Source organism: Oncorhynchus gorbuscha, unplaced genomic scaffold (assembly GCF_021184085.1).
Source record: "Oncorhynchus gorbuscha isolate QuinsamMale2020 ecotype Even-year unplaced genomic scaffold, OgorEven_v1.0 Un_scaffold_3237, whole genome shotgun sequence".
Taxonomy (NCBI): Eukaryota; Metazoa; Chordata; class Actinopteri; order Salmoniformes; family Salmonidae; genus Oncorhynchus; species Oncorhynchus gorbuscha.
Window position 1 is genome coordinate 13,583 of NW_025747536.1, and position 27,343 is coordinate 40,925.

The following is a 27,343-nucleotide window of genomic DNA, read 5'->3' on the forward strand; positions in this document are numbered from 1 at the left end:
CTGGAGGATTTATAGACATGTTCTGTCCCCCCCCCAACAATAACCATATTATTACCTGTGACAGTAACATGTCACATGCATCACCATCATCATCTTCTACCTTTCCCTTAGAATGGGAAAGTAACTGAACACACCATCCACATGGACAGACAGTAGTCACTGGCTTGTCTTCACTTGCTCATGCAGCACGCCTAGCAACAGCATACATCTTGTCATCTGTGATATGGTTGGTATTTGTTTTGTACACATACAAGATGGCATACGTACATCTCCATGAGCTAATGCTGCCTGCCCATGATCCGCGTATCTCCCTGCCTACGTTTGCTAGCCGTCCCGTCCATTCCTTACCCTATCCTGTCAACATTGTAAGCACTTGTTTATCCATTCAGACAGGTGTTTGAATAATGTGCATCTCTGTCCAATAAAAAATGATTGTCATGAGGCTGAGGGGTGAGGCGCGGGGCTAAGGGGTAAATTTACGACAGCCAAATGTATCTTCACCTCATTGATCATGAAACATGAGTGACTCCAAAGAACTCTGCGAACAGGTGTGGTGGCCCGAGGGTAGGGGCCCCTGGGGGCGGTGGAGAGGGGTAGGGGCCCTGGGGGCGGTGGAGAGGCAGGGGGCCCTGGGGCGGTGGAGAGGGGTAGGGGCCCCTGGGGCGGTGGAGAGGGGTGGGGCCCTGGGGCGGTGGAGAGGGGTAGGGGGCCCTGGGGCGGTGGAGAGGGTAGGGGCCCTGGGGGGGGTGGAGAGGGTAGGGGCCCTGGGGCGGTGGAGGGGTAGGGGCCCTGGGGCGGTGGAGGGGTAGGGGCCTGGGGGCGGTGGAGAGGGGTAGGGGCCCTGGGGCGGTGGAGAGGGGTAGGGGCCTAGGGGGCGGTGGAGAGGGGTAGGGGCCCTGGGGCGGTGGAGAGGGGTAGGGGCCCTGGGGGCGGTGGAGAGGGGTAGGGGCCCTGGGGGCGGTGGAGAGGGGTAGGGGCCCTGGGGGCGGTGGAGAGGGGTAGGGGCCCTGGGGCGGTGGAGAGGGGTAGGGGCCCTGGGGGCGGTGGGAGGGGTAGGGGCCCTGGGGCGGTGGAAGGGGTAGGGGCCCTGGGCGGTGGGAGGGGCCCTGGGGCGGTGGAGAGGGGTAGGGCCCTGGGGGCGGTGGAGAGGGGTAGGGGCCCTGGGGCGGTGGAGAGGGGTAGGGGCCCTGGGGCGGTGCCAGGGGAGAGCCCTAAGGGTGGCCCTGGGGCGGTGGAGAGGGGCCTGGGGGCGGTGGGGTAGGGGCCCTGGGGCGGTGGAGAGGGTAGGGGCCCTGGGGGCGGTGGAGGGGTAGGGGCCCTGGGGCGGTGGAGAGGGGTAGGGGCCCTGGGGCGGTGGGAGAGGGTAGGGGCCCTGGGGGCGGTGGAGAGGGGTAGGGGCCCTGGGGCGGTGGAGAGGGGTAGGGGCCCTGGGGCGGTGGCGAGGGGTAGGGGGCCCTGGGGCGGTGGGAGGGGTAGGGGCCCTGGGGCGGTGGAGAGGGGTAGGGGCCCTGGGGCGGTGGAGAGGGTAGGGGCCCTGGGGCGGTGGAGAGGGGTAGGGGCCCTGGGGCGGTGGAGGGGTAGGGGCCCTGGGGCGGTGGAGAGGGGGGTAGGGGCCCTGGGGGCGGTGGAGAGGGTAGGGGCCCTAGGGGCGGTGGGAGGGGTAGGGGCCCTGGGCGGTGGAGAGGGTAGGGGCCCTGGGGCGGTGGAGAGGGGTAGGGGCCCTGGGGCGGTGGAGAGTAGGGGCCCTGGGGGCGGTGGAGGGGCCCTGGGGCGGTGGAGAGGGGTAGGGGCCCTGGGGCGGTGGAGAGGGGTAGGGGCCCTGGGGGCGGTGGAGAGGGGTAGGGGCCCTGGGGGCGGTGGAGAGGGGGGGCCCTGGGGCGGTGGAGAGGGGTAGGGGCCCTGGGGCGGTGGAGTAGGGGCCCTGGGGCGGTGGGGCCCTAGGGGCCCGGGGCGGTGGGGTAGGGGCCCTGGGGCGGTGGAGAGGGGTAGGGGCCCTGGGGGCGGTGGAGAGGGTAGGGGCCCTGGGGGGCGGTGGAGAGGGTAGGGGCCCTGGGGCGGTGGAGAGGGGTAGGGGCCCTGGGGCGGTAGGGCCCTGGGGGAGGGTAGGGCCCTGGGCGGTAGGGTAGGGGCCCTGGGGCGGTGGAGAGGGTAGGGGCCCTGGGGCGGTGGAGAGGGGTAGGGGCCCTGGGGCGGTGGCGAGGGGTAGGGGCCCTGGGGGCGGTGGAGAGGGGTAGGGGCCCTGGGGGGCGGTGGAGAGGGGTAGGGGCCCTGGGGCGGTGGAGAGGGGTAGGGGCCCTGGGGCGGTGGAGAGGGCGGCCCTGGGGCGGTGGAGAGGGGTAGGGGCCTGGGGGCTGGGGCCCTGGGGCGGTGGAGAGGGGGTAGGGGCCCTGGGGCGGTAGGGGTAGGGGCCCTGGGGCGGTGGAGAGGGGTAGGGGCCCTGGGGCGGTGGGAGAGGGGTAGGGGCCCTGGGGCGGTGGGAGAGGGGCCCTGGGGGCGGTGGGAGCCCTGGGGCCCTGGGGTGGTGGAGGGGTAGGGGCCCTGGGGCGGTGGAGAGGGGTAGGGGCCCTGGGGCGGTGGAGAGGGTAGGGGCCCTGGGGCGGTGGAGAGGGGTAGGGGCCCTGGGCGGGGGGGTAGGGGCCCTGGGGCGGTGGAGAGGGGTAGGGCCCTGGGGGCCCTGGGGGTAGGGGTGGAGAGGGGTAGGGGCCCTGGGGCGGTGGAGAGGGGTAGGGGCCCTGGGGAGGGGTAGGGGCCCTGGGGGCGGTGGAGAGGGGTAGGGGCCCTGGGGCGGTGGAGAGGGTAGGGGCCCTGGGGCGGTGGAGAGGGGTAGGGGCCCTGGGGCGGTGGTAGGGGTGGAGAGGGTAGGGGCCCTGGGGCGGTGGAGAGGGGTAGGGCCCTGGGGCGGTAGGGGCCCTGGGGCGGTGGGGGGTAGGGGCCCTGGGGGCGGTGGAGAGGGGTAGGGGCCCTGGGGCGGTGGAGAGGGGTAGGGGCCCTGGGGCGGTGGAGAGGGGTAGGGGCCCTGGGGCGGTGGAGAGGGTAGGGGCCCTGGGGCGGTGGAGAGGGTAGGGGCCCTGGGGCGGTGGCGAGGGGTAGGGGCCCTGGGGGCGGTGGCGAGGGTAGGGGCCCTGGGGCGGTGGCGAGGGATAGGGGGAGACGAGAGAGAAAGAAAGGGGGAGTGGAGTAAGAAGAGAGAGAGATGGGACACAGAAAGGGAGTCAGGCAGTTTGGGTGATGGGAATTTGCATGATGAAGAAAAAAATCTATAATCTGACTCAGAGTTCAGAGGTGAGGTGGATTCCAATGGCAGGGGTTGTGTGTCTTTCATCCCCACGACATGTCTCCAAATCTAGCATCAGCCGCCGTGGGGTACTGGGGACATTGCCCACAGGTGCACTTTGGTGACGCAAACAGCAACCAGTTATGACAGGAAATATGATTGAGAGGCAAGTCATTCGGACCCCCACCACCACCAAACCCACTGAGAGAGATAGCGCATACAGTACATAATGTCGTCAGATAGTTCATCCCCATATCGATTACCAGGCCGGCATGGATGGATCATGTGTTACTGTGTCTGTTTTTAAATGTTTCTGGTATCGAATACATCGCTTGGATCAGATGTCTGTGGCATGTTTAAATACACCGGCACGCTGCCTCTCATTCCTTCTCTCTCTCGTCCCCCCTTCTCTCCATCATTCCCTCTGTCTCTCAAACGTACAGCTTCTGTCTCTCATAAGCACATGCACGCACACACAAAAAGCCCATACTGTCGGACCTAGGCCAATATCTCACAAACACACTATTTCTCTTTCTCACACGTACACAGCCTCTGTCTATCCCACTGTCTATCAATGTTTGGATGACAGCAGTTTAATATGACCCAGGAGGAATGAAGACAGCTGCCGTTACAAGCCTGATAATTTGTCAAATGACGAGCTAATGAGAGGGTTATGGGAGCTTTGGCCACAGACACACCGGAATGTTGGGAACAGCCATTCACAGGACACAGTCAATTCCATACAACTTTATTTAGTCTCATCAGGAGTGACTTTAAAAATCTATTTAGACATGTTTGCATTGTTAAGAGAAAGAGAGTGTTGAGGTTGATGCAGTCTCAAATCCTAATTTAGCCTCATCCCGAATGTATGTACTGTTTTGAAAAAAATTCAAGCGTACAGTACACGACACTAACATAACAGTAGGTATCTAATAACAAAAGTTTCCCATAACAAATGTGTAATATCTCAATATTGACCAAATATGCAATCTGTCATAACTTCACAAAACAATTGCAAATAGGAGCACTGAATAACTCTGATGTATGCTGGTAGAGTGGTAGAAACGTTGTTTGTAGTTTACATAAATTATAGCGATGAATAAACTATAATTTACACATTTTGATAGAAAAGAAGATACTGTGTGTGTGGCGTACTTCTTTTTTTGAGCAGAAAAGGCGCAATAAAATTCGATTTAATGCCTAAGATTGAATCATTGGTTCTGTTCTCGATTAGTCAGCCTGTTTTCATTGTAGGGCTTTTTGCGCAAGCGGTTATAGCCTTCTTCACAGGGAAGAGAAGAGCCGATTTCAACAGGTCCCACGAAGACAAACAAAGAACCACACCCGGTATTGTATGACAGGTAGCTATGTCTAAACAGATTATTTTGAAAAATAGCATCTTCACGGATAGTAATCACCGTTCGTTCGGGGATAAAAATACCATTCATGCTTCCTCGTTCTGCTACTGGCATCGCAGCAAAAAAACAAAATGGCTTTACAATGCAGCTAGCTAGCTAACCTGACGTTAGGCCTGGAAAGCTGCATTTATTCGGACACTGCAGCTAGTCAATGTGGAACGAGTTTATCCGCAAACCTATATTATAAAACGACAGGAATGTATTTGCACGAGTGCACAGCTGGTTGGTACTAGCCAATAAAATGGGCATTACAGGAGCTTGATGATTTAGGTTAGCTAGCTAACTAACTTAGCATTGTAACAAACTGTCCTCATTCCAACTGGATAGCATCAGAGCGAATCAATGCGTTTGTAATTAAGCGGCATTTGACATATTGTGCAGTATGTATATCATGTATATGCTAACTTTACAGTACAGCTAGAAAACGTCTGTTAATATTAGCGATGTAACTCATGTAAATGAATAACCGGCCACCTACAGCTATGTTGCTAGTAGCCCAATAATGGACTAGAAGGGCCTTACCGTTACATGTTCTATTTAGAGGCGAATTGGCTCTGTTAGCCAAATAATCAATCTAAATGTGAATCGATTTTCAATTGCGGTATGGTTCTAGAAATATAAAGCTTTCTACTTTCATATCACATCAAAACAATTTCACAAATGGAAAATATACAGTTACTGTTTTAAAGATCGGCTTTGGGCAAAAAATAACGTATTCAAATGGTATAACTGATCAATGCACCATCATACCAGGTCATTTAATGCTTAAAAATAAAATTGGATTCAATACGATATTTGACCAAAGTGCCAGTTCTCCAAAAGCAAATCTTTAGAAATGACGTCAACACATATGTAGTTACTGGCAAACCAACAAGCTACGTTGGTTTCGGCGCGCATGACCAGAATGACGCATAACTAACCACCAAAGCCACACCCCGTTTCTCTTTTCAAAATTGAGAAAGGGGCGGAGTTGGACCCGGTTAACGCAGTTGCAGCTGATAGTATCTTTATGTGACAACAGGTTTGTGACGTCCGTCTTCTGTTAATACTCAGGTGTTCGGAGATGCAGATAGCTAATTAGCACAGACTTGACTCTGGCGGTTTCCGTAAACAAGCACTGTAATATGTCAGACTCTGATGATAGTCTATCTTGTAATTGAGAAGTCCATCATCATCCTGCACAGATTTAGTACACTGGTCAAGCAAGCTTGTGTGGATATTAGCGATAGGTTAGTTAGAAGTTAATCTGGGTTGGCATCATGCATCAGTCTCAAAGAGCAGAATATATACATAAGAAAGGACAAGTGTATATAGGATTCTGTTCAAATTACAATGAGTGCAGTAACTAGGAACATACTCCATTGATAGAGGCTAATGACCTTTAAGGCCTATTGATAACAGCAATGGAGGATGGTGGGTTGAGCTATAGGAGGACGGGCTCATAGTAATGGCGGGAATGGAATAAATGCAACAATATCAAGCACAAACATATGGAAACCACGTTTGACTATGTTCCATTTAATTCCAGCCATTACAATGAGTGTCCTCCTATAGCTCCTCCCACCAGCCTCTACTGGATGATCATATGTCTGGCCATACTAGCCCAGTATCTTCCATATCAAGAGAAATAATAAATAAATAAAACCAGAAGGTTAAATTACTACACAGCTTTATAGGGTTAAGGTGTCAGCATGCTTCAGTTCGACTGGCACCTATGCGAACCGAACGAGTGCTCTCACATACTCCCTTAAAATACCTTCTCTTTAGAAAATTGCAAAAGGCAGCAATAGCACTTTGAAACTCTGGAGCCAGTATACACTTCCTTAAAATAGTCAGAATGAATCTAAGATAACTCAAGAAATCGGTCAATAATTGTGCTGTTTTTGCAGAAGACCTTAGTCGTCCAATTTTTACATCTAACTAAGATGTGGTGCATTATTTCTTAATGAAAAAAATGTGCGTGAAAATGAGCAGTATCTCATTGAATGAAAACAAAGACTTTATTGAAAAATCCCTACTTTTGACCAGGCACAGATGAAAGGGGTGTAGACTTTGGCTACTACTGACTTCGGCTTGCCTCGAAAGAAAAATGGCTGTGCCCGAACAACCGAAGAAAACTTTACTGAAGTTCAAAACTAACTAAACGACACAATGTCATACACGCACAAACCCTTCTGATCTGTTTCGGCTGAGAAGCATGCGGACGCCATTATAATTGAATTGGTCTGTCATCTGAAAACGATGTTATAAAATACTGCTGTTTGGGCTTTTATTGAATTTATGTATAATCATTTTTCCCTTAATATTGTTGTTTCAGGTAAACATCATAGCAAATTATACATATATTTGAATACAAGCAAGAATCAAGATGATATAAAACATAACATAAGCAACAGAAAACAAAAGTGACAGGGCTGGTTGGTATACCGTATTTTACATTATAAACTGAGTGGTTCGAGCCCTGAATGTTGATTGGTTGACAGCTGTGGTATATCACACTATGCAACGAGTATGGCAAAACATTTATTTTTACTGCTCTAATTATTTTGGTAACCAGTTTATAATAGCAATAAGGCACGTCTTGGGTTTGTAGTATATGGCCAATATACCATGGCTAAGGCCTGTATCCAGTCACTCCGCATTATGTCGTGATTTAAGGACAGTCGTTAGCTGTGGTATATTGGCCATATACCACACCACCTCTTCCCATATTGCTCAAATATACCGGTATTTGGTGTACGGACCTGTTTGGGTTTTTACTTTACCTTCTATACCGGTATTTGAATGTTTGGTTTGTTAAATCTGATATGCCATGTGTAATGTCCATTTTTATAGTTTACTCCACTACTTGAGTCATCTCTTTCCACTCTCTTTCTGTGCTGCTTTCCACATACTTAGCCCCGTTAGCTAATAAATGTACTGAGTCAGAGAAAATTGAACTAGCTATACAGTCTGATAATACCAGTGATGGTGTAGACCTAAATCAGAATGTTTGTGCAACATTATCTTCTAAATCAGAGGGATACGTGAAGCCTGAGTATGTTTGCTACATGCAGTAGCTAAGAGAACATTACATGTAGCCAAAGATTATAGGGTCTCCTAAGAAACACTTATCAACACTTTGGTTGCTACCCTGTCTCTATGGCATTTTTGTTCATTTTCATGTCAACCAGCACTGTATTCAAAGTGTCCGCTATTATTTTCTAACTATGGAATTAGAATAATACATTTCCATGATTCCAACAGTTCACTGAAGTGAACATTTGGTTTAGGTCCACTCAGTCCCTTAAGGGGGGGGCAAGGTAAATGGCAAGAAATACACAGCCAATCTGAGTGAGTGATCACCGTCAACCTATGGTGAAGAAGTTCTATCCTGATGGGAGTGTTCCCTTCCAAGATGACTATGTCCCCATCTACATGGCACGAGTGGTCACTAAATGGTTTGTTGAATGAAAACGATGTAAACCATATGCTATGGCCATCTGTCACCAGATCTTATCCCAATTCTACACCACCATCAACAAATCACCAAATGATGGAATTTCTTGTGGAAGAATGGTGTTGCATCCCTCCAGTAGAGTTCCAGACACTTGTAGAATATGCCAAGGCGCATTGAAGCTGTTCTGACGGCTCGTGGTTCAAGGCCCTATTAAGACACTTTATGTTGGCGTTTACTTTATTTTGACAGTTACCTATACATTACATAATATATATATTTTTTTACATTAACAAAAACAAACATTCTTTCTTATTACCCATGACATTTCTCAGGATATCTGCAAGATTAGGGGAAAGATAGCTTGAAGGGGTCCCATATTTCCCCCACCTTTGTTCTGAAGTATGGAATTTGTTTTCTCCAGCGGCAGCCTTTTAAATATCTCACAATACCACTGATTTTTATAGTAGGTTGCTGGTCTTTTATCCAAATCAGATTGAGTTGTGTAAGTAAGTAATGGTCTGTTTTCTGTGACACCTGATGCAAATAGCAATGGGTCCATTCTTCTAGGACATCTTAACATGCCCATTAGCTCAGTTTTTCTCCCAGAAAATGGTTAATGTGGTGGGTAGGTCCAAAACAAGTGCCATTGGGTACGTTTCATTGTTGTACTCATTTTTGTACTTACACATGTTATTCTTTTATTGGCCTTTGTATCAAATTGATGGTAAGTCTAATGATGTTGAATAGTTAACATTTCTTTGCTTTTCCACCCTGTAAAAGAACATGACTGCAAGATGTTTGAGAGAAGATGATGGAATTTTCCCTCCCCTCAATTTAAAAGGAAAAACAAATGGTGAAATCATAGACATTTCTCACTACATAGGGATCCCCTCCTGTAAGAATACCAATAAGAAGAAATAATTCAAGCAAATCAAAATTGAGGAGGCCCAGCATCTGTAATCCTGTTTCTGCTTTCCACCTCTCAGCTTCGCGTTGCTCACAGAAAGTCCATCCCAGCTCTACCCTCTATCAGCTTGGGCAGATAGGGCAGCCAGTGCCTTCTGTACCATAGGCCGGGGAACCCCGTTCCTCTTCGGACCGTCCGCGGCTATCCACCTGGCCCAGATCGAAGCCCAGCTAGCCCTGCACCAACTGAGCATCATCGCCGCTGCCAGTAACCACGGCAACCAGCAACGGGCCCTGCTCAACCTTCTCCAGCAAGCAGCTGCCAACAACATCGCTCAGCCGCTCGCCCCCGTCATGTACCAGCCTCAGCAACAGGGGCCACCCTTCAACAGGCCCAGGAACATGCCATACCATCAACAACAACCGGGCCACTCTACGGGCGGCAACAACATGGCCCAGATGAACAGCTACCAGGCGGGTCAGTTCCCGCCGCAAACACGGCTACCCGAGGAGCTGGAGTCAGCGATTTCTGTCCGTGTTCAGGGTGGGAGGGACGAGGACCACCGGCTACTCAACCAGAATACCCAGATCCCCCGGCAGCACTGTGTAGATCCCCGCATGCACGGGGACGGTCGGGGTGGGAGTTCAGAGACTGCCTATTCTAACAGCAACAACCTTGTTTCGCTCTCCTGCGATGACCAGCAGAATCACATGCAAGATGTGGACTGGTCCAACTACCAGACTCCCAGTAAACTCTTTGGTCTCAATCAGCAGCAGCACCTCCAGCAGTCATCACACTCTCATGCTAACCCCAACAGCGGGCATTCAGGAGGGGGCATGCAAAGCTGGAATGCTCCTGTTTCTCAACCGGCTCGTCCACAGGGTGGAAACATGCAGGGTCTGTACGTACCTGAGAGCGCAGGCAGTATCCTGGCCGGCTTCGGTTTGTCAAACGATGACCTGGAGGTTCTCAGCCACTACCCTGATGACCAACTAACTCCAGACACTCTGCCCTTCATCCTACGTGACATACAGATACACAAGACAAACAGAAACACAGGCCCTCCTGCGTTCTCTCAAACTCTCCCTGCTATTCCTAACCTGCCACCACCGCTGCGTCTTTCTCCACCACAGCGGCATCCTGCACATTCATGTCCGACCAACATCCCAACTTTTCTGAGTGTGACGCAAACGGCGGGTAAAGTTATCGACTACGGCCATGCGAGTAGGGCGGCGGAAGAGGGTAGGGACTCTTACAAACGCGAGCTACCGTCCAAGGAGAGAGCAACTAAACCAGAGTCAAAGTCCACCGGTTCATCTTTGAAACGTAAAGCTGAATCCCCAAGGCGGCACGACGACTCTTCCGACTCAAAGAAAGACAAAGACTACAGGAGGCGTGCTCCAATCCCCGACACTCACAAGCACAAAAGAACGCCCGTGAGAGAGCCGCCATCAAGATCTCGGTTGGAGCGCGAAGGGTCCAGATCAAGGCCACAGTTCGAAGCCAGGAGTGAGTCGTCAAAATCAACCAGACCCTCCGGTGCCAAACGCAGCTCTAGCACAACCAAGAGGCTCCCAACACCCACCATGATAGGTGATTTCTCGGCGGACCCTCCGAAGGTGTACCCCCACACCTGCTCCCTGTGCGACATGCAATGTGAACGGGCTAAGGTGAGTACCGTACCTGTACCGCACACGTTGTTCGCCAAGCAGAGTTTTTTTTAAATGGATACTTCAGGATTTTGGAGTCTGATGAACTCGTGGATACCATTTGTTGTCTCTGCGTCCAGTTCGGACGTTGCTAATTAACGTTAGTGCAATAACTGGAAGTCTTTTTCAACTGCTAGCATGCTAATAGATACCATAGACTTCCAGTTGTTGTGCTGATGCTAGTAGGCTTTGGCTTGCAAAGCTACTTCTAACTTACATCATTCTGGATACAGAGAAATGGTATCAATGAGTTCCCCTGGTTCTGGAGAAGTAGATAAAGGGCTTCATTGCCAAAATCACAAAGTATCCCTTTAAGCTTTTATAAAGGCCCAATGCAGTTAAAGGAAAATTCCACTCAAACTATATTTTGGAATTTGTTTCCATTAGTCCACTGTTGATACAGTACCACAGCGTTTTGAATGTCAGCAGTCAAGTTTTCAAGATATTGGACTTTCAAGAAGCAAAGTGTCACTTGCCACCTTGTCGTGGTGATGCAAAACCTTTTGGGACTATCAACAATGGACTAATGAAGAAAGGAGAAAAAAAAGAGTTGTGGGTTGGATTTTTCCTTTAAACACCATAACTACTTTTAAATAAAACACCAGGCATAAAACACAGTGAAATACAACACATATTTGATTCTACTTACAAAAAGAAACATATTTTAAGCAATGGTTTAACAGTTCTGATTCACATAAACAGTTTGTACGTTTGGTGAGCTTACGGCGATTGAAGCACCAGGTTTTCTGTACAATCTTTCATTTTATTTGGACATATAAATACCTTAATTGGCATTCCAGCAGTGATCTGTTGTTGTGCCAGCACCAGCTGAGCGAGCCTCTGTCTTTAGCGAGAGTGAAGTGAATTCGGAACAACAATGTATGCATCTTTAAAAATAGTTTTCACATACAAACTTTATATGTCCGAATCAGAATCAAATCTGCTTCCCAAAAATAACATGGTCGCTGTGGGAGAATGTATATTTTGATTGGCAATTTTCTGCATTTGTCAGTGCCATCAGGTAGCCTGATTCCAGATGTGTCCATGTAAACAGCACTATTAAGGAAATCGTTCTTCTGGCAAAGCATGGAAACGTTTTTATTAAACTACTTTATTGATCTGACTATCCACAAAATGGCATTATTGTGTGCATCTAACCGTACACGGTGTCTTCTCCTTTCAAACCGTTCCTTTGTAAATCCATATATGGTTGGTGCTACTGAGTTGTTCAACAATTAAAACCACTAAACAATCAAGGAGAAAAAAAAGAGAAACATTTGCTCCTGAAAAAGTAGCCTGACCCGTACTCTGCTAATGACGAAGAAGATGAAGATTACAGAAGACATGGATATAACTGCAAAAGCTGAATCGTATTTGTGGTGAAGAGGACTAACTTTACCCAGTATTCACTCTTCTGCAGTGTACAAAAACATTATCAATGCTGTTTTAATACCAGAAACAAAATTTTGCAATTTACATGTTTTTTTCTACAGGTTGTTGCCAAAATGTCTCTTTTGATAACTTCAAATCTTGATACCTTCTTTAGTACTTTGCCATTTGATTTGATGCCTCAAACTTAAACAAGTATTTTCAATACATATATTTTTGATAGCTTGTTGAGGAATGCATTCAAGATATGGAAGACCGACACATCAACAATACCCCTAAATATACATTTCCACCATTCTCCTTAATGCATACACACGCATAGGCACTATGATGGTGTACATGTGATCCTACCAATCACATCTCTCTGCTGGACTCTGGTAGATATCTAACCATTATTTATTTTATTTTGTTTTTTTCCTCCCAGGACTGGATCGATCACGTGAACACAGTCAACCACACAGCTAGCTGCAGAGATCTGCGCAACAAGTGGGTGTTTACATTTTTTGTTGTTGCTAAAACTATGCTGGCAGTTCAAATCCTTATGTCTATTGAAGCACCCATCAGTCTAAGTAAAACATTAAATAAATCCCATCAAAATCCATGATATCAGATCTTTTTTTTTTGCATGGGCTGTCTCAATCCATCACATCCTCCTATGTCGGCCTTCCGCGTCCATGATAGTTGGCCGAGCCACAGCGGTGTTTATCAGACCATGAGACATCCCGAAAAATCAGTCTTCTCCCGAAGATGTCTGTAGGGTCCCGAGCGGTTTGAGAAGTGTCGTGACTCGTCTGACGTCGTTAATGCTGATGTGCCAACTAGAGGTCGACCGATAATGATTTTTCAACGCCGATACTGATTATTGGAGGACCAAAAAAGCCGGTACCGATTAATAGGCCAATTTTATTTGTAATAATGACAATACTGAATGAACACTTATTTTAACTTAATATAATACATCAATAAAATCAATTTAGCCTCAAATAAAATTAAACCTGTTCAATTTGGTTTAAATAATGCAAAAACAAAGTGTTGGAGAAGAAAGTAAAAGTGCAATATGTGCCATGTAAAAGTTCCTGGCTCAGAACATGAGAACATATGAAAGCTGGTGGTTCCTTTTAACAGGAGTCTTCAATATTCCCAGGTAAGAAGTTTTAGGTTGTAGTTATTATAGGACAATTTCTCTATACGATTTGTATTTCATATACCTTTGACTATTGGATGTTCTTATAGGCATCTTAGTATTGCCAGTATAACAGTATAGCTTCCGTCCCTCTCCTCGCCCCTACCTGGGTTCAAATCAGGAACACATCGACAGCCACCCTCGACGCAGCGTTACCCATCGCTCCACAAAACCTGCGGCCCTTGCCGAGCAAGGGGAGCAACCGCTCCAAGTCTCAGAGTGAGTGACGTTTGAAACTCTATTAGTGCGCAGCCCGCTAACTAGCTAGCCATTTCACATCGGTTACACCAGCCTAATCTCGGGAGTTGATAGGCTTGAAGTCATAAATGGCTCAATGCTTGAAGCACAGCGACGAGCTGCTGGCAAAATGCACGAAAGTACTATTTGAATGAATGCTTATGAGCCTGCTGGTGCCTACCATCACGTAGTCAGACTACTCTATCAAATCATAGACTTAATTTTAATCTAATAAAACACAGAAATACGAGCCATAGGTCATTAATATGGTCAAAACTATCATCTTGAAAACAAGACGTTTATTCTTTCAGTGAAATACGGAACCATTACGTATTTTATCTAATTTGGCATCTATAAGTCTAAATATTCCTGTAACATTGAAGGTTGTGCAATGTAATGTCATAATTAGGGAAACCTATGCAAATTGGGCAGCCCGAACTGTTGCATACACAGTGGGGCAAAAAGGTATTTAGTCAGCCACCAATTGTGCAAGTTCTCCCACTTAAAAAGAATGAGAGGCCTGTAATTTTCATCATAGGTACACTTCAACAAAATAAGAAGAAAAAAATCCAGAAAATCACATTGTAGGATTTTTAATGAATTTATTTGCAAATTATGGTGGAAAATAAATATTCTGTCACCAAACAAGCAAGAGGCTTGGCTCTCACAGACCTGTAACTTCTTCTTTAAGAGGCTCCTCTGTCCTCCACTCGTTACCTGTATTAATGGCACCTGTTTGAACTTGTTATCAGTATAAAACACACCTGTCCACCACCTCAAACAGTCACACTCCAAACTCCACTATGGCCAAGACCAAAGAGCTTTCAAGGGACACCAGAAACAATTGTAGACCTGCCCCAGGCTGGGAAGACTGTATCTGCAATAGGTAAGCAGCCTGGTTTGAAGAAATCAACTGTGGGAGCAATTATTAGGAAATGGAAGACATACAAGACCACTGATAATCTCCCTCGATTTGGGGCTCCACGCAAGATCTCACCCTGTGGGGTCAAAATGATCTCAAGAACGGTGAGCAAAAATCCCAGAACCACACGGAAGGACCTAGTGAATGACCTGCAGAGAGCTGGGACCAAAGTAACAAAGCCTACCATCAGTAACACACTACGCCGCCAGGGACTCAAATCCTGCAGTGCCAGGCGTGTCCCCCTGCTTAAGCCAGTACATGTCCAGGCCCGTCTGAAGTTTGCTAGAGAGCATTTGGATGATCCAGAAGAAGATTGGGAGAATGTCATATGGTCAGATGAAACCAAAATATAACTTTTTGGTAAAAACTCAACTTGTTGTGTTTGGAGGACAAAGAATGCTGAGTTGCATCCAAAAAACACCATACCTACTGTGAAGCATGGGGGTGGAAACATGCTGTTTTTCTGCAAAGGGACCAGGACGACTGATCCGTGTAAAGGAAAGAATGAATGGGGCCATGTACTATGAGATTTTGATTGAAAACCTCCTTCCATCAGCAAGGGCATTGAAGATGAAACGTGGCTGGGTCTTTCAGCATGACAATGATCCCAAACACACCGCCGGGCAACAAAGGAGTGGCTTCGTAAGAAGCATTTCAAGGTCCTGGAGTGGCCTAGCCAGTCTCCAGATCTCAATCTCATAGCAAATCTTTGGAGGGAGTTGAAAGTCTGTGTTGCCCAGCAACAGCCCCAAAACATCACTGCTCTAGAGGAGATCTGCATGGAGGAATGGGCCAAAATAGCAGCAACAGTGTGTGTAAACCTTGTGAAGACTTACAGAAAACGTTTGACCTCTGTCATTGCCAATGAAAGTATATAACAAAGTATTGAGAAACTTTTTATTGACCAAATACTTATTTTCCGCCATAATTTGCAAATAAATAAATAAATCCTACAATGTAATTTTCTGTATTTTTTATTTATTTATTTTTTAGCTTTTTGAGAATCTTAAATGTTTACTAGAAATTTGAAATCAAATAGCTAAATGATCCATGGTTTGGCCATCTTAAAACAATTCCATATGTTAGCTTTGTAACCCTCCCCCGCAACGGCTTAGACTTAGAGTTAACTAACCTAACCCATCAATACGCAACAATAACCCATGGATGATATACTCATGTCTCTTCTTCCCCCCCCCCAAAGGTATCCAGACTGGAATCCAAATGTCCCAAGGTGAGAGATGTTCCTAAAATGTAGGACTACCTATTTTTCACCCTGATTATCCAATTGCACCGTTTTATTTTTATTTTTTAATGTCATATTGTTCTTCTGACTCCTCTCTCCACTCTTTGCCCCAAACCAGGAGGGACCCGTCTCAAGGTCAGGATGCTTCTGCCACCTGGCAGTCCCTAGAACGCTCTCCCTCCCGCTCAGTCTCCCGTTCCTTGTCCTGGTCCCCCTCTCCCACCCCCTCCGGACCGAAGCCGAAGGATCTCTCCGCCCACATCCCATGGACACGCCCCCACACCTCTGGTCGGCACAGCCCCTCCCAGTCCCATCGTGGTTCTGCCTCCAGTGCTCACAGGCCGGAGAAGAGAACCAGTGAATCCTCAGGTAAGCCACTTTGTCTAGATGCTAATCTGGGCTAGTGGTTGACACAGTTTCCCAGACCCAGATGAAGCGTATTCCTGGAGTGCTAGTCTGTTGGCACTGTAATGTATCTGCCCTGTGCTACATCGTCATAACCCAGACGTAATTTGTTACCCCTATCTACTGTAATATATCAAATCAAACTTTATTTGTCACATGCGGAAACCTTACCGTAAAATGCTTACTTACAAGTCCTTATTATTCTTGTGTCAGATTTAAATAAAAAAAACTTTACTGAAAAAGCACACCATGCAATAATCTGAGTACGGCGCTCAGACACAAAAACAAGCCATACAGGTACCCGCCATGTTGTTGGGTCAACAGAAGTCAGAAATAACATTATAAATATTCACTTACCTTGGATCTTCATCAGAATGCACTCCCAGGAGTCCCAGTTCCACAATAAATGTTTGTTTTGTTCGATGTCCATGATTTATGTCCAAATACCTTCCTTTTTGTTTTAATATCGATGTCATTATAACCCAGACATCTGTCACCCCTACATCCAGGGATATCTACTGTAATATATTTACGTCATTATAGCCCAGACATCTGTCGCCCCTACATCCAGGGATATCTACTGTAATATATTTACGTCATTATAGCCCAGACATCTGTCGCCCCTACATCCAGGGATGTCTACTGTAATATATCGATGTCATTATAGCCCAGACATCTGTCGCCCCTACATCCAGGGATATCTACTGTGATATATTTACCTCATTATAGCCCAGACATCTGTCACCCCTACATCCAGGGATATCTACTGTAATATATTTACCTCATTATAGCCCAGACATCTGTCTCCCCTACATCCAGGGATATCTACTGTAATATATCGATGTCATTATAGCCCAGACATCTGTCGCCCCTACATCCAGGGATATCTACTGTAATATATTTACGTCATTATAGCCCAGACATCTGTCGCCCCTACATCCAGGGATATCTACTGTAATATATTTACGTCATTATAGCCCAGACATCTGTCGCCCCTACATCCAGGGATATCTACTGTAATATATTTACGTCATTATAGCCCAGACATCTGTCGCCCCCTACATCCAGGGATATCTACTGTAATATATTTACGTCATTATAGCCCAGACATCTGTCGCCCCTACATCCAGGGATATCTACTGTAATATATCGATGTCATTATAGCCCAGACATCTGTCGCCCCTACATCCAGGGATATCTACTGTAATATATTTACCTCATTATAGCCCAGACATCTGTCGCCCCTACATCCAGGGATATCTACTGTAATATATCGATGTCATTATAGCCCAGACATCTGTCGCCCCTACATCCAGGGATATCTACTGTAATATATTTACGTCATTATAGCCCAGACATCTGTCGCCCCTACATCCAGGGATATCTACTGTAATATATTTACGTCATTATAGCCCAGACATCTGTCGCCCCTACATCCAGGGATGTCTACTGTAATATATCGATGTCATTATAGCCCAGACATCTGTCGCCCCTACATCCAGGGATATCTACTGTGATATATTTACCTCATTATAGCCCAGACATCTGTCACCCCTACATCCAGGGATATCTACTGTAATATATTTACCTCATTATAGCCCAGACATCTGTCTCCCCTACATCCAGGGATATCTACTGTAATATATCGATGTCATTATAGCCCAGACATCTGTCGCCCCTACATCCAGGGATATCTACTGTAATATATTTACGTCATTATAGCCCAGACATCTGTCGCCCCTACATCCAGGGATATCTACTGTAATATATTTACGTCATTATAGCCCAGACATCTGTCGCCCTACATCCAGGGATATCTACTGTAATATATTTACGTCATTATAGCCCAGACATCTGTCGCCCCTACATCCAGGGATATCTACTGTAATATATTTACGTCATTATAGCCCAGACATCTGTCGCCCCTACATCCAGGGATATCTACTGTAATATATCGATGTCATTATAGCCCAGACATCTGTCGCCCCTACATCCAGGGATATCTACTGTAATATATTTACCTCATTATAGCCCAGACATCTGTCGCCCCTACATCCAGGGATATCTACTGTAATATATCGATGTCATTATAGCCCAGACATCTGTCGCCCCTACATCCAGGGATATCTACTGTAATATATTTACGTCATTATAGCCCAGACATCTGTCGCCCCTACATCCAGGGATATCTACTGTAATATATTTACGTCATTCTAACCCAGACATCTGTCGCCCCTACATCCAGGGATGTCTACTGTAATATCTTTGCGTCATTATAGCCCAGACATCTGTCGCCCCTACATCCAGGGATATCTACTGTGATATATTTACCTCATTATAGCCCAGACATCTGTCGCCCCTACATCCAGGGATATCTACTGTGATATATTTGCCTCATTATAGCCCAGACATCTGTCGCCCCTACATCCAGGGATATCTACTGTGATATATTTACCTCATTATAGCACAGACATCTGTCGCCCCTACATCCAGGGATATCTACTGTGATATATTTACGTCATTATAGCCCAGACATCTGTCGCCCCTACATCCACGGATATCTACTGTGATATATTTACGTCATTATAGCCCAGACATCTGTCGCCCCTACATCCAGGGATATCTACTGGGAGCTCCTCTCGAGAAGGCCTGAAGCGTTCCAGAAATGACCCCGCCAAGTGTGCGACTGGCCACGGCAACAGAGCAGGGGTTTCTGGGAAACACGAGTCCGGGAAACGTGAGTCCTATTTGTCGTCCACCAGCAAGTTTCCGGCGTCCATGTCTGAGAAGCCACATCGCCCATCTTCCTCTGCTTCCTCTAAGCCAGGCGCCAAGCCAGCGGCCGGGAAGGAGACCGCCTTAGGACAGGACTCAGAGGTGTGCCCTTTGCAGAGCTTTTGGTTCAATCTTTTGTTTGCTCTGCACAGTGTCATTAGGGCTCTTAAGATTAACCTCATTATCAGTAATCATTACTTTCAGTAGTAATATCATTAGAGAAAATTCGCAAATTGAATTAGAACTAACTTATAAGCAGCTTCTTCACACTCCCATCCAACCCAAGCAGTGGTTGTAAACCTTCCTTCCTTGATTTTAGCTCCAGTCCTCCAGCGCGCCACAGAAGAAGCCGAATCCAACGCAGCAGAAGAAGAATCCTCCAGGTTCCTACTTGCTCTATCTGTCTGGCCTCCCTGTAGATGCCAAGTACCAGGAAGTGGTGTCACTGGTGCAGTCCTTCGGCAAGGTCACCAACGTCCTCATCATCAGGAACGAGGAGGGGGATGAGAACCAAGGGCAGCCGCAATACAGTAAAGTGAGTATAAATTACTGTGTGGGAATGTCAAGTTAGACATCATACCCTTTAATGCTAAGTGGTGTCTTTTTTCTAAGTATGAAGACATCTTGTTTATCCCCTGGAGTCGATTTTCCCCGGCCCTGTATAATTTTTAAAAATCCCCATCAAAATCCCTCAGTTTAAGCATTGTTGTGGAGTTAACATCCTATTTGTTTGTTTTCCTGTTTATAAGTGTGATTTTTCAGAGAGAAAATGGAAACCTGTGAAAAATAAACAGATGAAATGGAATTTTGGGGGAAAAACTGAAACTGATTTTTTAGGGCTGAATAAATAGGCTGAAGCATGTTGTTGCCCCTGTGCATTTATTATATTAACTGGTTAGCTTCCAAAAAGTACATGTGGACTGTTGTAACATCTTCAAAGTGTGCCAGGCAGATATATTAGTAACGTCTTCGTGAAATCGTCCATATTGTTCTGTTGTGGCGGGAATGATTTTGCCGTGGCACAGCACTACATATATATGACTGCAGCGGAAACACTGATACACTATATATACAAAAGTATGTAAACACGACATCAAATGAGTAGATTCGGCTATTGCTGCCACCCGTTGCTGAGAGGTGTATAAAATCAAGCACACAGCCATGCAATCTCCATAGACAAACTTTGTCAGTAGAATGGCCTTACTGAAGAGCTCAGTGACGACCAACATGGCCCCGTTGTAGGATGCCACCTTTCCAACAATCTAATTGGTGAAATTTCTACCCTGCTAGAGCTGCCCCGGTCAACTGTAAGTGCTGTTATTGTGAAGTGGAAACGTATAGGAGCAACAACGGCTCAGCCGCGACATGGTAGTCCACACAAGCTCACAGAACGGCACCGCCAAGTGCTGAAGCACGTAGCGTGTAAAAATCGTCTGTCCTCAGTTGCAACACACTACTGATTTTCAAACTGCCTCTAGAAGCAACGTCAGTACAAGTACTCTTCGTCTGGAGCTCCATGAAATGGGTTTCCATGGCCGACAGCCGCATACAAGCGTAAGATCATCATGCGCAAAGCCAATCGTCGGCTGAGGTGGTGTATAGCTTGCCGCCATTGGACTCTGGAGCATTGGAAATGCGTTTTCTGCAGTGATTAATCACTTTCTACCATCTGGCAGTCTGACGGATGAGTCTTGGTTTGGCGGATGCCAGGAGAACGCTACCTGCCCCAATGCATAGTGCCAACTGTAAAATTTGGTTGCAGAGGTATGTTCTGGGGCTGTTTTTCATGGTTCGGGCTAGGGCCGTTCTAGTGAAGGGACATCTTAACGCTATAGCATACAATGACATTCTAGACTATTCTGTGTTTCCAATTTTGTGGCAACAGTTTGGGGAAGGACCTTTACTGTTTCAGCATTACAGTGCCCCCATGCATAAAGCGAGGTCCTTACAGAAATGGTTTGTCAAGATCTGTGTGGATGAACTTGACTGGCCTACAGAGACCTGACCGTAACCCTATCGAACACCTTTGGTATGAATTAGAACGCCCCCTGTTGAGCCAGGCCTAATCGCCCAACATCAGTTTCTGACCTCACTAATGCTCTTGAGTCAGGGACCTCACGATATGTATTGCATTCAATATTGTTATTTTGTTGCGATTCAATGTTCCAAACATAATGCTCACGGTATGTCTGCTGCAAAGGAACAAGAGAGAACCATGATAAAACCAAGTTTTGATTTGTCATGGAATTAAAATTGCAAAAAAAATGGCTTCCTATTGAGAAAAAAGAAACAAGCTATGAAGCCAGAGTAATGGTGCAGGTACACCCACTGGTGCAAAAATGATATTCAGATATGTAACTGTACCCCCCCCCCATCACTAGTTTTGTATCCATCTGTCTAACATCTACCCCTCTTGGCGTCTCTGTTCCTGCAGGCCACTGTTTGCATGCAGAAAGAGCAGGATGCTAAAGCACTGGCTGAGTGCCTCACTCTCACCATACGGGAACACCCCATCTCTGTCTCCGACCAGGTTTGTCCCTTCCTGCTTTCCGTACCAAAGCCAACTCCGCTCCCAGCTGGGTATTCATCCACTGGATTGAATATCATAGAATTGGCTCATGACAGAAAGAGGAGAAAATTAAATATAAAGAAAGGTGATGATAGATCAAATTGAATCTGTTTTTTTCTTTGTTTTACAGAATGGCGAGGGGGAGCTTACTTCCTCCATACCTGTCATTATAAAGGGGTAAGTATTATGCATTACCTGTGTATACTAGGGTTATCTTTGACCCCTGAACTTTGCCACTTGTGTGTTATTACGGAGGCAGATGTTCACACATTTCACTACTCTCCATAGAGAAGTGATCGGTGCTCCAAAGACACCTGCGGCCCCCAACGAGGCCAACTTGACCGTCAAAGTCCCAGGTTAAAAAAAACATACACTTAATGTTCTTTTGGAATGCATCCCAAATGGCACCCTATTCCCTATATAGTGCATTGTGTTCTGCTCAAATGTATTGCACTAAATAGCAAATAGGGTGCCAGCCTTAATGTCTTGTATATTAATCAACTAATGATGTTTGATAGACCTGATCAATAAGAGTTGTGAAATGTAACATTATACTTTTCCCCCCCACAGAAGCCAGCATTGGTCAGAAGAATTCAAATGAGGTGCTTTATTTTTGTTTATCTGTCTCTTATTTGCCAGTATGTCTATTACAATTGAATGAAGTATTTAAATCTTGTATATCACATCTACAGAAATACAAGTAAGTGACTGCTGTCACGTGCCGAATGCAGCAGGTGTAGACTTTACTGTGAAAGCTCTTATCCAGCAATGGAGTTAAGAAAAGATTTACTACAAAAACAAAAGTAAAAAAATAGCGGAAGAAAATTACGTAACAGATAATAAACATCGAGTGGCAGCAGTGTAAAAATGAGAGGGGGGTTCAATGTAAATAGTCTGGGTGGCCATTTGATTAATTGTTCAACAGTCTTGTGGCTTGGGGGTAGAAGCTGTTAGGGGCCTTTTATTCCTTGACTTGGTGCTTCAGTACCGCTTGCTGTGCGGTAGCAGAGAGAACAGTATTACTTGGGAGATTGTTTTGGGGGGCTTCCTCTGACACCACCTAGTATACAGATCCTGGGTGTTGGGAAGTTTAGTGTTCCAGCATATAGTGTTTCAGTTAATCTTTAACACTTAAAACAATAAGAAACTGAGTCAGCCAGCCAGCCAGCCAGTCAGCCAGCCAGCCAGCCAGTCAGCGGTGTCTGAGCTGTAAGATTAAATGGGTTTCCCAACAGATACACAGGGAGCAGGTGAAGCCACAGAGGAAGAGGAAGAGGGGCTGTAGAGCGGGACAGCTCGAGAGACTCAAAAGACTACAGAGGGAAAACAAGGTGCAGAACTGAACTGATATCTCATAGGCCCAGGCAGGGGATGCTACATTATGGAACGTTTAGATAGAAATCTATCATGTAGATTAGCCTTGATTTGGCTCCGTCAGGACAGGTAGAATAGGAAATTGTGTGACTGTCAGCTCTATTCATGATATCTCTGTATACAACGTTCTGACCGTTTTCTTTTGTTACCTCACTAAATACTCCACGTCTTTATTACGACGGTCTTTGTCTCCTGTGGTTTGACCTTTTTAGAGGGGCATGGTCAAGATTACTGGACTTCCTGAAAGCGGCTGCTCCGAGGTTGATATCGCAAAGCTGGCCCAGCCCTTCGGAACACCTGTCAAGATCCTCCTCATCACCAAGCCCAGTGAGGTAGGCACGCTATCTGCAATAAATCACTCACTTTCATATTATGTGGCTTAGGGCAGTGTTTCCCAACCCTGGTTCTCCAGTACCCCAACAGTACACCCTGTACAAGCACACCTGATTCAACTTGTCAACTAATCATCAGGCGCTCAATGAGTTGAACCAGGTGTGTTTGTCCAGGGCTACAACAGAAATGTGTGCTGTTGGGTGTACTGGAGGACCAGGGTTGGGAATTTTATTCCAACGTAGGACCTGCTGAATATATTGGCAGTGTCAAATGTTCTGTCAGATGCTTTGGGTAAAATAGTCAGTATAATGGCAATATCATATGATTTTCACATTGATTTTTAAACAGTATAACTTGTGTGCCCAATATGACTGACTGTCTGTTTGTGGTCCTCGCCAGGCTCTGGTCACCATGCAGGATGTGGAGACAGCCCAGGAGATGGTGAAAGTTTACACCGACATGCCTGTCTGCATCAACGACTCTGTTCTGAACATGAGCCTGCTTCCAAACCTCCTGGTGGACTTCAACAGACCGGTAAGATGCTGTGGCTTGACTGACTGATCCCTATTAGGGCCTCAACCGTGCATCTCCAGCATCCTCTGTTCTGGGCAGTTTTCTTCACTTAATTCCAGCTGGTTGCTGCAAAGTATGATAAATGTCCACTATGAAAAGAGTGTTTATGCACATTCAACTTATTCTTCTCTGATCAGTGACGACATAAAGAACTTTTCATTCCATTTTATTACCACAGGTGGCACTTTTCCATTCATTGATGGGACCCAGGAATCCTGTTAGTGTGAGTATTTTACTGTTGCTTCAGCTAACCTAAAAGGCTCTTAATAATAGCATTGTTGCCACCTCATGGAAAAGGCAGAAAAACACAGACAATCCCAACTGATTTAAGACCTGTATGTTAAAACATGATTTAACCTAATGAAATGAATCACACCCAAGACCATATATTATTGCAGAGTCCCTTTACAATTTCTAACAACTATTTATGAAGTTGAGCTTCTAATAATTGATACAAGTGAAGGTTTTTGTAATTGATGAATACATTTCAATGTTTCCAATACGTCCTGCAGGAGGTGGGAGGTGATGATGATGATGACTGGAACCGTCTCCTAGTTGTCAGTAACATCCCGGCCACGCCCTCCGGCCCAACTGAGATCCAGAATCTGGTCCAGCGCTTCGGCACAGTCCAACAGACTCTGGCACTCAAGGACAAGGTGAGGGACCTGTGGGTGGGGAGGGGTGTGTGTTGGGGGACGGGGGGGTCTTTGTGTGCTTAAGTGTCTGTCTACGGGAGGGACATCTTAGTGAGGAACGTTTAACTGTTTGTGTGTTCAAGTGTCTTGCATCTACCCTGCCTATAGTAATTCCACGCCATCCATCCAATCCTGTTTTCTTTACCCCATGCAGATCATCTTTGAGATGGGAACAGCAGACATGGCCAAGAGTGTCTTCAACCGCTTCCAGAAGTTTCCCTGCATTGTTCAGAACAACAAGCTTGCCTTCTCCTGGAAACCTGATCCCAAGACTGATCTACCTAAAGTCGACATCTCCTCTGCCGGCTCAACAGCTTCAACTGATGGCAATGACTCCCAGACTGCAGAGACCACTATGCCCCCTGGTGGCCAGGAGGACTCACTGTCTCAGTCAGGATTAAAGGTGGAGTCAGGAACCGGGGTTGATACTAAGGTTGAAGGACAGGAGGTTCAGCCAGGGAATGAAGGGATGAATGTTGAAGAAGGGGTTCAAGCCACAAAGTCTCCAGCATTAGGAGGAAAGGATTCAGAGAAGGAGCCTGATGCATCTCCCTTACAGCCAGCAGGAGTGAACCAGAGAGAACCTGGAGGTCAGGGTGGAGAGGTCGTCACAGAGAAAGTTGTAGACATTTCAACAACGGAGTCCGAAGAACCAGTCTCCTCAGATGCTACCTCCGCTCCTCAAGCTGCTAAACCAGAGACGGAGAACATGTCTGTTTCCAGTTCCACAACAGCCACCCCAGCCCCAAAAGTGATGGCAGCCATCATAGAGGCCTTACGACAGGAGAGCAGGAACAGATCCTCTACCAGGATTGCCACCAACCAGGCTGCAGCTGAGAATCCTCCAGGTAAACAACCAAAAGATAAGGAGACTCCAGATGTTCAGGCTGCCCCCGCTCTACCCAGAGTGACCCCAGAGATCCTGAAGGTGCTGCTGGAGGAATGCAGGATCCGGTCCACCAGTAGGGCCGGCGCTGAGCAGGCCAGGAAGGAGCAGGCTCAGGCGCCCCCTGCAGGCCAAAAGCCATCCACCGGAAACCGAAGAGACCACAGTGGAGACAGGGAGCCTGGAAGAGAGCAGGCCACCAAGAGGAAGACCCGTGAGGAGGAAAGGGAGGAGAGGGAGACAGCGAGGAGGGAGAGGGAGAGGAGGATGAAGACCCAAGAGGAGGAGAAGGAGAAAGGAAGGAGGGGAGAGAGAGAAGAGGCGGTCCCACAGGGAACGGTCATCAGGATCACCGGGGTCCAGGTCCTCTATGAGGTATGAGGGGAGCCGGCACAGTGGGAAGAGCGGCGCCAGGTCTGAGTCCAGGAGAGGAAACGGAGAGGAGAAACAGCAGGTAGGAGAGAGGCTAGTGTGTTGGTATTCACTCTATATACAGAGAGGACAAAACATTAACAATGCTTTCCATGATAGGCTTTCACCTGGACAGTCTATGATCCCTTATTGAGGCCACTTGTTAAATCCACTTCAATCAGTGTAGATGAAGGGGAGGAGATGGTTTAATAATGATTTTCAAGCCTTGAGACAATTGAGCCATGGATTGTGTGTTTGTTCCATTGGGCAAGACCAAATATTTGTGCCTTTGAACAGGGTGTGGTAGTAGGTGCCAGGCACACCGGTTTGTGTCAAACCCAGCAGCGTTGCAGTTCTTTCCATCCTCAACAGTTTCCCGTTGTGTATCAAGAATGGTCCACTACTCAAAGAACATCCAGCCAACTTGACACAACTGTGGGAAGCATTGGAGTCAACAGGCCAGCTTCCCTGTGGATCGCTTTCAACACCTTGTAGAGCGGGGGGGGGCAACTCAATATTAGGAAAGTGATCCTAATGTTTGGTGTACTCTGTGCATGTATGGATGGAGAGAGAATCTCCAGTGAACCAGAGTGTCATATACCCATCATGAATACAGAATGCCAATATCAACTTTCCAATCATTTTGGGGAATGAAGAAAACGGTGGTTTTTAAAGTTCCCTGTCATGTGTTCTTTCAGGAAGAGGAGGAGTTAGGTGAGAAGCACGTCCCCTTCGACATGGAAGACTTTGTGACTGTGGACGAGGTGGGGGAAGCAGCTGCGGTGCCCCTTCTCCCCGAGACAACCACAGAGGTTACAGTTAACGACCCTGTGACCACAGCCTCTGAGGCGGAGCAGCAGGCACCAGCTGACACTACATCGATGGAGTTGGAGGGTGAGCCTGGGACAGCCAAGGTACGGGAGGAAGCGCTGGACAAACGAGAACAGAAGGAGGAGGGGTTGTCCCCATCAACCACAGAGGGTTCGGTGAAGACTGCAGAGGGACCTGGGGACGTGACAGAGGAGACATTTCCTGACTGTCAGGATGACATCAAAGAGGTCAGTGTGTGTCCAGTCACTTTCCTATTTGAGTAATCCCTTCCCTAAAAGAAAGGCCTATAGAAACTCTATAGCATTCAACAACGAGCAGGTCAGTGATAAGACTACTTCAACCGAGGAAGGAAAAAATCTGTGTGTTTCTAAAGTCTTATCTAACATTCCTCTCCTTCAGCCTGTGGTCACTGTGCCGAAGACAACCTGCGACGAGGTCACTGAGGAGTCCACAACCACAGACTCACCTGGCGCCGCTGGAGAAGAGGAACGGGATGGACAAGTGGAGGGCCTCAACATGGGGACGTTTCTGACGGTGGATGAGGTGGGACGGGTGGAGGAGGACGGGGAGAAGAGGACTGCTCAGAACGGTAAGAAACATACTGTATATCACTGCTATGCTTGTCTCGCGAAAGCCCGTCATTGTAAATAAAATCTGGTCTGCTGTGCTTACCTGTATAAATAAATAAATAAAATAAAAATGTATGAAGATATGGTAGGAAACTGGCCAGTGGAGATAAGAAACAAACTTTGTTAAGTCAATCTGCAACA

General features: G+C 47.1%; 1 protein-coding gene across 1 annotated transcript; it reads left to right on the forward strand.

Annotated features, from left to right (window-relative positions):
* Positions 1 to 518: 518 nt before the first annotated feature.
* LOC124027443 (zinc finger protein 638-like) lies at positions 519 to 26,603 on the forward strand. The gene is made up of 19 exons (XM_046339869.1): positions 519 to 647; positions 4,509 to 4,621; positions 9,118 to 10,708; positions 12,561 to 12,622; positions 15,680 to 15,709; positions 15,840 to 16,090; positions 18,744 to 19,003; positions 19,221 to 19,436; positions 21,336 to 21,431; positions 21,601 to 21,647; positions 21,759 to 21,826; positions 22,041 to 22,072; positions 22,706 to 22,801; positions 23,057 to 23,176; positions 23,577 to 23,711; positions 23,929 to 23,973; positions 24,263 to 24,406; positions 24,600 to 25,785; positions 26,441 to 26,603. Exons 1-18 carry the CDS (start codon positions 519 to 521, stop codon positions 25,710 to 25,712), a joined length of 4,548 nt encoding a protein of 1,515 aa, XP_046195825.1. The 3' UTR covers positions 25,713 to 25,785; positions 26,441 to 26,603.
* The last annotated feature ends 740 nt before the right edge of the window (positions 26,604 to 27,343 follow it).